We start from the raw sequence: 13,328 nt of genomic DNA, 5'->3' as shown, positions 1-13,328 counted from the left end.
AAAAAACCCAACTGTACTCGATCAAAGATATAGTTTGTGTGTGTGTGTAAAAAATGCTGCAGTATTAAGACATTAAAAAATTAGGAAACAGTAAATTGTGGGAAATCTGTTATTTTAAATCAGATATTTTCTAAAAAAAAAAAAAAAAAAAAGATAATGTGAAGCCTACAGGGCTCAATGTAGCGTTTGCACTGCTTTCTGAAAAAATATCTAATATTTCTACTATTTGTGTGACAACTACAGTATGTCGTGTTGTAAACACAATCACTCAAAATATGTTTGCAGGGTTAATAGAAAGTAAATATTTTTTTTTATTATGAGAGAATGTTTATTCATTATCATAAAACAATTTTCTTCTTTTTCTCTCAGAAGCAAACTGCTGATTCCTAATTAATTTTAATTCATTAAGTTTTGCCTTTTCTTTTGTTTCCCATATGTCTGAGCCACAGTGTACTAAAGATGCAGAGGTGGAAAACACGTGCATACACACATCATGTACACATTAACAACCAGCTGTATTACAAATTTCCAACCATTTTGATTTAATAATCAGCCTCCTTTCACATGAGGGTCTGGATCAACATGGTTGTAAATGCTAATATAAAATCCTTGCCCATCTATGAAGTCAGTCTCACACAGGTATATAAAACCCGAAACACGCTGCAGCTCTCCTTACGTTGTAAATAGAGTCTCTGCTGCTACTTGACGACATGACAAATGAAATACTTGGCTCTCTGGGCTTCGGCTGCGAGCCATTCATGTTTAGAAATATTGACTCAGCTGTCCGAGATCATAGGAATACATGTAAATTCTGTTTCATGGTGGATTTCCACTTTAAGAAGTGTGAACACAGGTGCCTCTTCGGGAGCCTGAGACTGACGTAAGCACTGCTTTAACCACTTTCAGCGTGACCAACTGTGGCATTCAACTTATCATGAGTATCTTGAGAAAGGCTTCTTGGCAAGCAGCGAAAAAAAAATTCTCAACCTCTTTCGCTCAAATACGGGTCACAATAATCTTTAATAGTGTAATTGCCTTTACAGTCTATCATCTTTCTTGCTAAGCTCATGCCCACTCAGGAGGGGGCATGGCATGTAAAAGTTCTATGACAAAGAGCATGGCGAAGGGAGACTGACAGCGCACAGCGTAGTTGGGGCAGCGAGCAGCTAATCTTTAAACCCGTTCTCCACTTGTCTGAGCACATTTGCCTCTGGCTTGAGGCTTATCCCTACAGATGTCTATCTGTCAACAGAAAGCAAGCAGGGCAGCAGTGGCTCTTTTGGAGCACATTTGTCCCCTTTACTGGATTATTCATTTGCAGTGGTATACAGCACAGCACCAGAGCCAGCGCTTGGCAGCTGGGTGACGTTGTGCAGGGATAATCTAACCCTCAGCGCTGAGGAACGGGTATGGTTGAATGTAAACCACCTTCCTCTGCCATACCTTGAATTCAGCTCTGCCAGCTTATTCCTGCTGCCTGATTATTCCAACCCACAGGAGATGCGCCCATGCATACATCTCACAGGCCCCCCGTGTCTCACAATATGTGAAATTCTGGGGTTCACCTTTGCTTGGGTCCAATATGTATTCATTTCGAGAGATTTTCAATACACACAGATCCAAGCTGAAACAGAACTCCATTTTCACATAAAATACCTGAGAAGTGATGCACCAACTGCCATCCTATAGCAGGCCAGTTATTCACATCCATGCTCACAGTCCGAGTGTCGCGAAAGCGACTGCTGGACTCATGTATTTTAATGGTCGACACGGCGACTCCTCAGTGCATTCCATAAGCCATGAGGTTCCTGGTCCAGACAAGTGTGCGAAAGCTAAAAGGAGCCACTTTGATGCTCTTGATTTTAATCCTAATGATTGGACTTTGTAATATAATACGCGGAATTCTGACCATGTGCACAGAGACGAGAAACATATTTCAAATTTATCTTCATTCAGTTTATTTTGCCTGTCTGTTGGAATTTCCATCCTGATTAATGAAAATGAAAACATTTAAATAATGCAAAGCGTTTTATATGTAATGCTTGCATTGATATGCATATATGTATTGTGCATAACATTATTTATATATTTGAAACAGCTTTGATTGGAATTCTAGTACATCTGCGTTTCATGTTCATGTTTTCGATGTTATTTTTCTCTTCATAACTTTTGGTGTGTATCCACATGAGCTGTTCTACCATTCACACTATGTTCATAAACTCAATTTAACGTTAAATATCAAAGATGGGGTCTTAACTCCCACAAAATGGATAGGTCTTCTCTTAGGCCAATATTTGAAGGAAATATCAAACGTTTTACAAGACGCTTTTGCATTTTTAATGACTTGCCTCAATTCCCTCCCTAATCAGGGAGGAGATTTTTCATTTACATTATGAGGGAATTATTCATCCTCAACCTCCTTGTCTCTTTTTGTCTGCAGTTTTGATGTCTATGGTTTTGATACCAGATTAAATGCTGTAAAAGAAAGAGAGCCACTTTCATTTATTCTCCGCTTTGCCCTCCTCATTACTGCCCCCACACGTTATGGACAAACACACACCAACGCTCAAATGTCACCTGCAGGTTGTACTTGCCAAAATGTCTGATGAGATAAGGAATGATGAAAGGCTCCGTGCTCAAACAAAAGAAAAGTTCCCTTGGCGGAATGCAAGCTTTTCGGGCTCTGTAAGAAGGAAAGTGATGAAACACTTGAGTAGAAGGAATGTCAGACCAAACCAGAGAAGCTGTGGCCAACAAAGAAATGCACGGATCATAAAACTTAGATCTCCGACACAACCAGCCGACAGGTCTGCAAAGCGACTATGTATAACGGCACCACATGGCTAATTAGCATTACTAGGCTGCCAGCCTTCTAACCTGTTAACTGGCTCTGACAAGTCTGTCAGGTGTCTGCATCAGCTGCCTTTGGTTAAATATGTTGTGATGACTCTGGTGCAGTGATACAGCAACACCTCACCGGGTGACATAAGTTCCCACTGGTGCACATACGGGCACCAACAGGACCTCCTACTCAGAGCAGAGGCGCAAGGCAGGACACACAATAGAAAGAAGAGAACAGATATACAGCAACAACATAAGAATTCAGTGCTTCCCATACATTGATGTATTTGTGGTGGCCTGCCATAATATCAACACTGACTGCCACACATTGATTTCTATTTTTTTCCACTATTTAAAATGGCTAAAATCTTATTTCATTGTAGAGCATTGATTCGCTGAGCCCCTCCTTGCCACACACTCTTGCTGTCTCTCTCTCACAAACACACTGACAACAGACTCGTCTTGTGAATAGCCTCTCCTCTCCTCTCCACACACACTCTGAGTCAAAACATGATGATGCGCGGGAGGAATGACTGTCGTTGGCTTTTCCTCACAGATTAGACGGCTGGCCGAATTCCTGAGTAGAATCAATCCGGAGATCACGAATGTTTATTATCATGAACACCTCTGCTCAAATTTGTCCAAAACTGATGGGCCAAGTTAAGTCTGATGAGTCAGTCTCTGTTTCTAACACAACGCTGGGAGAATCAACTCTTCAAATAAGTTATTAGCACGTGTGGTGTCACAATTTTGATTCGAAATCGAAATCGATCGAAAGCAGATTTCATTTTCGATAATCGCAATCAAAATTCTGATCAATGATTCTCTCTGAGTTTTTCTCTCTCCATCTTTGCCGACTTGCGCGTATCCCATGAGTGTCTGAAGAAAAAAAAAAAACACTTCAAAGATGACACAGCGTAGCTTATGGTTGCCTGCAGCTGCACTCCTCACTGCCAGAGTCGGACATGTAGCTCTTTGATTGATCCTCGCGGTCCGTCACCACTGTGGCAGCTAGCTCAGCGGATCCACTGGTGACATTTATCCGTGGTAAGAGGCGTTCCGCACAACTCTGCTGTGACGAATGCAGGAGGACACCGCAGTAACACTGCATGGACAGAAACTTTATATTTCTCTTCTGCGACAGTAAACACAATACGCAGCCTTCAATCACTGTTATGCTTATTTAGCCACGTTACAGTTGGCTAAAGAAACTTAACTACCACCTTGTAGCATGCACTTTTCTGTGACAACATGGTGCCACCATGAGAGGCCAACTTCCCGCAACGAACCTGCTAGTTTACGTCACATATTAGGATTCAGGTTGCCCACATGGTGACAAAAACCAAAAACCATCAAAAACCAAATCGTGACCTTAAAATTGAAATTCAATTGAACATCTGGAGAATCGTGACTCTCATAGTCAGGAGCTAGCTAGTCAGGATAACTGTGGTAAAGTGAGCTGTAAAATGTGAAAACCCACGTCAAGCCAGCCGCAGCTTGAATTTTGAGGCACGTCTATTCACGCTGTCATGTTACCGGTACTCAGTTACTTGACATAAGGTGAAGCAATACAGCACTGTACATAGTTTGTTAATTGTCTGACACAATGTGAAACAATGGAGCTACATATATTGTTCACTTATTTATTTGTCACAAAGTACTTGGCAATTGAAATACAGCCAGCTACCACCACAAATAGAATCTAATTCTGTGGGAAACACTGGAATTAATCTATTAAGCCTCTATTCTGTCACTACAGCATATTAAACATTTAGGCAGTGTAGCTTTCCATAGGCTGCAGCTATAGATAAGAGTCCTGCACTGCATTTAAGCAAAATACAAACAGTGTAGTTGTTCTAAGAAGGATGAGCCTGCATGAAATAACTCTCAGCATTATGGAGCATGAACAGAGCTGCTGAGGCTGAAGTGTTGTCTACAGTATCACTGCAGTGTGTGATGCGGCGCACTGCAATTTAACTGTCGATTAAGCTGTGATCACACAGAAGATGCATGCACCTTATTACCTTCGCAGAGGAGGTTATGTTTTCAGTTCCATTTGATGGTTTGTTTGTCTGTTAGCGAGCACGGTACAGCAAAAACTGTTTACACATTTGAATAAAATTGGGTGAAAGGTTACGGCACGGCCTAGTGCAGAACCAGATCCAGATGCACCAGCATCAGCAGATTATTAAAAGGACTTGTTAAAACTGCAAGATAGGGACTTCTTTGAATATCTGCACAAACTACTACTGCTGCTCACAAGCTATTGCTGTTGCTTGAATTAAACAATCTGGCATATGTGTCCAATAATTGGCCACCTCTGTGTATTTTGCAGCTGATCCTGATCCTAATGCAGACTTGTAATGTCTGACCATTTTAATAACAAATTTGGAGGATTGTGCAGCTTTGTTGGAGGTGTGTGCCCTCTGAGTGCTTTCTACACAGACTTTCGGGGCCCTGCCCTGGGCATGTGTCTAAACTTAAAGCACATAGTATAAATATAGTAGCCTCTGAATTGGGCAGTATCTTAGCAGAGCTCTTGGATAAGATGATAAAACTCTGTGTCTCTTCTTCTCTCTGGCAGGATGTCATGAACCCAAATCTGTTGCGAAACGGGTTAACTCTCTGCTGTCCATCCAACTCTGTCATCATGGTTGTGTTAGCTGATGATGCTAATAGTTTTATAACAAAATCATGTGCTTGTCCTTGTACCTTTTGCTGTTAATGTTACAGTAGTTATAGATGGGCTCTACAGCAGGAAAAGCATCATTTCTGTTATCGAAATACAACATAACGAGTTAGAATGTCCAATAAAGGGAATAAAAGAAGGTGAAGTGTTTAGTTGAACACAGCAATAAACGATGCTGTCCATGGTAAGAGCAAACCACCTGAAGCCTACAATAATGGGAACCTCCAAGTTCGACTTTTGGCATTTTTGCTCTAATTTTAAAGGCAAGATTTGCATCTGACATTTAAACATAAACATGTTTTAATATTTCATTCATTATTCTGGATACTTAAATTTCTGCTTATGCAGAACTGAGATGGAGCATCCATGCAGGACTGCACCAACCTTAAGGAAACACACCTAGTTTTCCATAGTGCCCACTCACATGCATATTACTTCCAACCGTTTTCCAAAACATGCCATTAGTTTCAGCTGTTCCCATTCATTTAAGATCAGCTTTAAAATCATCCTGCAGAGACTTAAATGTGCTCAAGAAAGGTAATCAGGGACACCAACTATTAAATCAACATATTTGTTGCTGTTGCAAGCAAGGACTGTTTGGGAGAACTCTTCCTTTTGGGTGTGCTCAAGATCTGCTGCCACCTTTTATTGCAAGACGAAACCAAATTCGCATTCCCATCCTTTCAACATCGTCGATGTTTACTTTTTGTTGTGTATGGCTTTCATTACAACATAGCCTATGGATGCAGGTCCTATTTGGAAGTCGATCCTCATATCCCAGATAATGGGTACCCTTGAATGCACCATCGAAGGGTTTTCAAAGTAAGTTCCATGTATCTGCAAGTTAATTTTCACATAATACTGATACGAACTGACACTAATGGCTGCCTGGATGATAGAAAGCCATCTTAAAAGATATGATGTGCTTTCCAAAGAATAAGATTAGCAGTTACAAGTCAAACTCATTTAACACCATTAAGCTGCTTACCATTCGAGTTAAACTGGGTCCCAGCTGTGCTTTTTCTTCAATGGGAATGGTCTGACACTTGGACTAAAAATATGTGACATGTGAGAGACAAATCTGACACTGAAATGGGACTAATTTTAGTGTTGATTTTTGATGTGATGATAGAATGTGGAAATTACATGAGCAGCGTATAGAGACTCAGACTACAGGTTTCTGACTGATGGTCTGCGTTGGTTCCTTGAGGGGAGCCTTAGCAGAAATAGTTTAGATGAACTCTAAATCTTCACAATTATCAGCATTAGAGGAACGAACAATAGGTGACTCTCAGTACTACATCTCCGCACTACCGTGAGCAGTGAACAATGACAGAAAAACCTTCCTCCTGATCATCATGTGGGGCAAAATCTTCGCTAAATTGGGGTCAGTGGGGATTTTTCTTAGCTTTGATTTGGGAGTTCCTGATATGAAACACTTTGACGGCCCCCCCGCCTCCTGCTGTAGGCGTTATCTGCGCACTGGTCGCCTACAGGGCGGTGGCTGCGCGAGCATGTCCAAGAGCGGGACGGTCTGTGGGGAGTTGAGGGAGTTGTCATGAGGAGACGCAGATGTCTGGCTGCGGAGAGGCACACACAACCTTACCTGCAGCGTCTGATCCCAGCAGCCCAACTTCGAATGAGCGACTACAGGGCTCGCACGGTCAGTAATGCATACCGACACTCCTGGAGAATGCGCCCGCACGCACACACACACACACACACACACACACACACACACACACACACACACACACACGTTCTGCCTACACTTACACACAGTGCGCAAACTGGCCGTGCTGGAGACAAAAGCTCAACTCAAATGCGGCCACTGCTGTGTCGAAGACTTCTTGTCACATCCGCACATTCACTGATTTGAAGTGTGAAATTACTTAAAAGGCCCAAAGGGACCCGACAGTGCGACTAAAAAAATGATCCACTCAACGGCACACCGGTCTCACAACAAACAAGACGCACGCCACCAGCCGCTGTAACCTTTCGTGCATCCCCGTGTCAGCTCCTCAATAACTGTGACATAACTGGATGAGCAAACAGGAGGTGCCTGCAGGCGACTTATTTGCAGCCCGATGTTCTATCTGTCACTTAGTATCAAAGCGAGGGCATCATCCAAGTTGCCTCCGACACAAAACTTGTGCAGCCGCATTCTGCTTTTTATTGCGCCGCACAATTCAACTTCCAGGCATTCCAGCACAGTCGGCTCTGGCGGCGGACGACCGCCGACCTCCGGCCGAAACTGCTGCGCAAACACACATCATTCTGAACGCCAGATCAGCTCTCTTCCTACCGAACACTTGAACTCACGTGTGACATGATCGCATATGATCTTTACACTTCACGCAGCATCACCACCACCTCCCCGCACACCACGCCCGTCTATAGCTACAGCAACATCCAGCGCTCACCTTTAAAGACGTTCGCACAGAGGCTGTAAAGGATGAAGATCAAGTGCTGCTTGACGATCATATTCTTCTCTTTTCCTTCACGATTTCACGTCGACACTCCACTCGCGTCTGTCTCTTGTCTTTTTCTCTCTTCCTCTCTCTTCTCGTCGGGATGGACTTATCCAGGTAAACGGCGCAGTTTCGGACTGAACGGAGTTACATTGATGAACTCTGCCTTTTTCCACAGAAGTCCCTGTGTATTTTCGCAGATCCGGGGGCAGTGATCACTGTAGGCTAGTGTGGCAGGACGGCAGGGATGCTCGTCGGCAAAGTGCAGCTCCTGTCTCCCTTTATTGCCTTTCTCTTTGACTCGCTGCAGAGAGCAAGAGTCCCGCCCACGCTTTTTGACTAATGAAGACGCTTCACCAATGGAGAACACCTAGAAATAGTTCTGATCTCTGGTAAACTGTCTAAACAATTACACCTTGTGGCATAAGACTTACTTTCTTGAATCCACTCTGGGGAGGACATTAGTAATCCTGTAATCAGTCTTAGAAGGAAAATTGAGCAAATGTCAGAGCAGAAAAAGAAGTCTCTGCAGGAATATGGTGATAGTTCAGGCCCATCATGAATATAATAATAAAATATAATAAAGTCATAAGGGGCTAATGTGTACCGACCCTCTCTGAGGCTCTAAAAGGAAGTAATGATGATGCTCTCTACTTGATGTTTTTGTCAGTGTGAGTCTTAACTGTGAGAGAGCAAAAAAACATCACCACGCCAGTGATTTAATGTATTAAAATATGCCCACAGCCAGCAGAGTTAATTTAACACTTTTAGACAGTTTTGAACAGCCGCCCCAGAGTCATAACAGCTTTATGAGGAGACAAACAAGCCTGCAGTCAACACTGGACAACTCAAAATAAGTGTCATTGCAAAACTGACAATTATTATCTCTGGTAATATTTTAAAATGCACGCTGAGTGTCTTTTTGGAGTTTTGGAAATGCAGAAATAAAAAGGACGGCACGCTGTTACCAAAGAAAGACCTGCGTGTGAAGAGGCAGTTGCTTTCCCAGAGGTTGTGACCTGGTGTCTGGGTGTGTGTCAGGAATCGGTGCACAGGCACAGGGTAGGTTAATGGGCTCCTGGACATCCCTCTTCCTTCAAAGGCTCCTATGAGTGGTGCCCAGAAATGAGTGTGACCATCCCTAAAGACAGAGGTGGGGGGAAAGCGGCAGCTCCAGCCAGGGATCGTTTTCTAAGCCCATCACAAGGATTTTACACATGGTTTAACATGCTGCCGGTCGAATTTGGTTCAATTTTGCACAGTGGCCTTCCACGCCACTCCCACTTCAAATCAAACTGCTGACCTGGCCGTACCACCTGAGAAAAAGCTGCGGTGCTAAAAAATATATTCCAAGCTATTAAAATAACTGGCTTTTCTCTCAGTAGGAATACATGTAAATTACATTTGAAGCTCCGCCATTCATTACCTAAACAAGCAATCAGTTGCATCACTAATTTTCATCGCCAAACAGGAAATTAATGCTGCGTTTTCCCGCATGTTCAAATCCATTACAGCTTTTAATCAGAATGGATCGAATGGGGACCTTTTACTAACACAAGCGCTCATTCACTTTTGTATGCTGATGCTGCGTTTTAGCCTTTTAACTTGGAACCATGCACATCTCAAATCCCTGTGGAACCATTGTTGCCTTCCTGAACTGTAAACCTTGAAGGACTGAGCGCTCTTGTGTGACATACATTCTCAATACAACGCACTTATAATTCAGAGCAGAACTATACAAAGCCAATTACCATGAGGATGGTGGTAAAGAATCAATCCCATGAGTCCTGAAGGTCAATTCCTCGTCATTTCATTAGATCTTTGAGAGTAGAATTCTACTCATGCTCCTTTTAAACAGTGAGAATTTATTGACTATGTGGCTTCAATGGAAAAGCACAGGGTGCTGACACAGATCTGTAATGCAGAGGAGCATTTATCTCTCAGACACCAAACTGCATACTGCTCTGTGCTTTGTATCGTGTAATCCCAAACTGTGTGCATTGCCAGATTTAACAAGGTCACCACTTACACTTGAGAACCTACCTGTTTGGCTACAGTATAAAAAGCATTCATCTCTGTTTGGATCCTTAAATTTCACTGATAACACTGAGTGTCCACTGAAAATTCAAAAGAGAGTTTCTCTAATTCCAAAAGAATCAAAACAAAGGCGAAAGACAAAGGTTTGGGCGAAGATGAATGACATTAATATGCATTAAGCTGTCACTGATAGTATTTAATCCTCCTCATTGATTGAAAAACAACTCATCCAGACACACTAGGTGCACAATCCATTTCAGGATGGGCCTGAATGACAGCAGTCGTGAAGGCTGAATGCTTTATGTAAATGGACCACTGCGGGTGATGAAGTGCTGCACACAGGATCTGAGTACGGGCTGTGTCAGTCTTTTTGTCATTTAGGCAATAAATACTGTACAACACACTGCTCAATCCAGATACAAGATTTTACATTTTGGAACATTTTGGTTCGGTTTGATTGAGTTACTGCGAAATCTTTCAATTCCTTAACAAGAGTATCACAACAACTATGATTTATACCCTCGGTATAAATTCATTAAAAAAGGAGATTTCAGCCCAAATCTGGTCACTGTGTGACACTCAGGTCTGATCTGCCACACTGTATTCTTCTGCTTGGATTGTGAAATGTTGTATAGCCGATAATAGTTTATAGCCAGTATATTGGTATTGATGCATATTTTGGATGGTAATAGCAAGAAATTACAGAACAGATGTTTGACGTATACTTAATAAATCATGACCCCATTACATAGTTTGTCCACCAGAGAGCATTTAAGAGCACACTCAGACTGTGTCTTGCTCAGTACATCTTGGTCACAATTCTTTAATATCCAAATTTAAAATACAAATACCGACCGATATGGTTACCTGACTTTTTAACCCTCTGTTACATATCGTCTCCCAGTATTGGTTGAGCTCTAAAATCGACTATTCATATTATTTCTGCGTCAGCTGAAGCACTGGATGAGCAAAGCTTAAACAGCACATTCCCATAAGAAATTTGGCTTTAATCAGAGAATGCAACTGTACATGGAACGTTCCTCAGGTTTGGGTTTACCAAGCTCAGCAGTGGATGAGTCAAACCCAACAAAGGTCACTTTAAATCCACCTACAATGAACAAGATATATAAAACTGCACATTGAACGATCATAGCAGAGTCGTGAACGTAATCGAAAATGCTGTATGTCTCCCCAGTCCTGTGTTGTTATGACTTTGACTAATATTACCAAAAAAAAAAGCAATGTGATTAAAATGTTCAGTTTCCATACTAATGAGTTCCAAAAACACCCTTAATTAATGAATTCACAAGATTCAATTAAAAGTATCACTCACAAAAGCATTGCCGTTTGGTTTTTACCTTGAGGGAGTACTACAGTTATGTTTTACACATCAGGAATACAAAGACCATTACCGTGAAAACCAAGCCCACCCCCCACCCCTTTGTAACAACCTGCTGAATACATAATGCAGATGTTGTCACTGAGATTACAATTTTTAATCCTATTTTTCATCAGACACATTTTCCAGCACTGCTGTCTCCCTCTGTTGACATTTGTAAATTGTCTTATTTTGAAAGGCTTCCTGGCATATTTGGGAATGTAGTTCAGTTGCTTTTTAATGATGAGAACTAGTCATTGTATTGCAACATTTCAGAAAATTGGAACAGATATATCCATAATATTCTACCTGAGAATATGCAGCAGTGTTCATGTCATGCATGCATGATATATCCCTTTCATTAGTTGATCATCTTAGGGTAGCAAATAGCAGCATGCTTAAAAAAGATAAGACTATGTTAATTTGCGCCAAGCTACTTTATCACAATGAGATAAGCCATGATAGTTCTGTCCACACTTAAATCATTGTCATTATCCCGCATCATGCTTCTGTGTAATGATGTGCAGCATGTGTTGCAGTGCGCTGTTGAAGACACTGGCAGCAAAGATGAAGAGGAGTATTTAGAGTTAATGTTAATTATCTGAATGATGTATATATACAGTACATCACAGCTTTCCTGTATCACTGCCAATTATGATGAAATGCATATTTTAATGCCAATATTGATCATTTTAATGCCAAACAGTAATACTGCTGTTCATGCATGTACATTTCCACCACTGAACTGAGGGTTAAACCTCAGAATGTAACAGTAGCACAACACTTTGTCTACTACTCTCCATATAAGCCTGTTATAATCCAGTGTGTCTGACACATACATGTTTTTTTCCCCCAAACAGTGCTCCACTGGGAAATAATACCTGTTCTCTCAAGCTTTGTACAGCTTGAACTTTAACAATGTCTTATGATGAGAGCTTTATGTTCTTTGTGTCTTTCCTTATCCCTGTAAGAAAATTTGCCATTGATGGCTACTGGGAATACAATTCCATCTGTTTATTGCCTTATTGATGGGACATTGGGAACTGCTATATTTGATAATGGCTTTTGTGTGTGCAAAGGAACATGTAAGTCAGCACTCTGTGGATGTCATTGTATGCAGCAGAATTAGAAGTAATCACTCAAAAATGTCTGGAGATGCACGCACGTCACAAAATTTCAGCACCAAACACACACAAATATACAGTTTGCTATGTTGTGATTGTTGTATATGCAGGTTCTGATGAAAGTGCAACCATATGTTTGTCTAATCTGATCAGCCATCTAACCGAAAAAATTTATTCTTTCTATCAGCCATATGCTGCCAATACGCTGAAGCGTCAGTCAGCCGGACGAGTGACAATCAAATCAAAAGTGAAGGAAAACTAAAGCCTGTTTAGATAAAAATAAGACCTTAACAGTCATTAAACAAAGAGGCTTCATCAAATGTTCATGAAAACTATTTTGCATATTTTTCTATAATGATCAAGATCCCCCTGAGTGGATTTCAATTCTGAAAAGATTTATTTAGCTAACCCATTTGTCATTATTAAAATTCTCAGTAGCACGTTAAGAGAGACAACCCTTCGGGAAAAAGTCAAAGTCTCTAAATAACTAATTAATAACAATGTAATTTGAAGTTGAGCTCAATATCATTGACCTCTGTAATACATTTCCAGTTGAAATCTGAAGGAGGCCTGAGTCAGCTGAGCACGAGTCAGTTCAGGTCACATGTGGTCAAAACTTGAACGGAGGCCAAAACGCAATTTTGCTGCGTAACTCTCTTTCTTCTGAAACATGGACTGACATGAAAGCACCTGTTCTGGGTTTTGCTCTGCAAACTCATCCACGTAACTTTGGAAGTTGAAACAGGCTCAAGGGCAACCGTTTCCTCCACTCAAACAATTAACCTACA

The 13,328-nt window shown here is 41.5% G+C and overlaps 1 protein-coding gene across 3 annotated transcripts in view; it reads right to left on the bottom strand.

Annotated features, from left to right (window-relative positions):
- Positions 1–8,323, bottom strand: part of cadm2b (cell adhesion molecule 2b) — a 128,929-nt gene extending 120,606 nt beyond the window's left edge. The window contains exon 1 of one of the 3 annotated variants that reach the window (XM_076735873.1): positions 7,954–8,323. In XM_076735873.1, coding sequence (XP_076591988.1) covers positions 7,954–8,014 — 61 coding nt within the window. In that variant the 5' untranslated portion in view covers positions 8,015–8,323. The remainder of the gene's footprint in view (positions 1–7,953) is intronic. The other 2 variants (XM_076735872.1, XM_076735874.1) reach the window with 2 other exon arrangements.
- Positions 8,324–13,328: the final 5,005 nt, after the last annotated feature.

The sequence above is a fragment of the Chaetodon auriga genome, chromosome 7, assembly GCF_051107435.1.
Source record: "Chaetodon auriga isolate fChaAug3 chromosome 7, fChaAug3.hap1, whole genome shotgun sequence".
Classification (NCBI taxonomy): domain Eukaryota; kingdom Metazoa; phylum Chordata; class Actinopteri; order Chaetodontiformes; family Chaetodontidae; genus Chaetodon; species Chaetodon auriga.
This window is presented reverse-complemented; position numbering and strand designations above follow the sequence as displayed.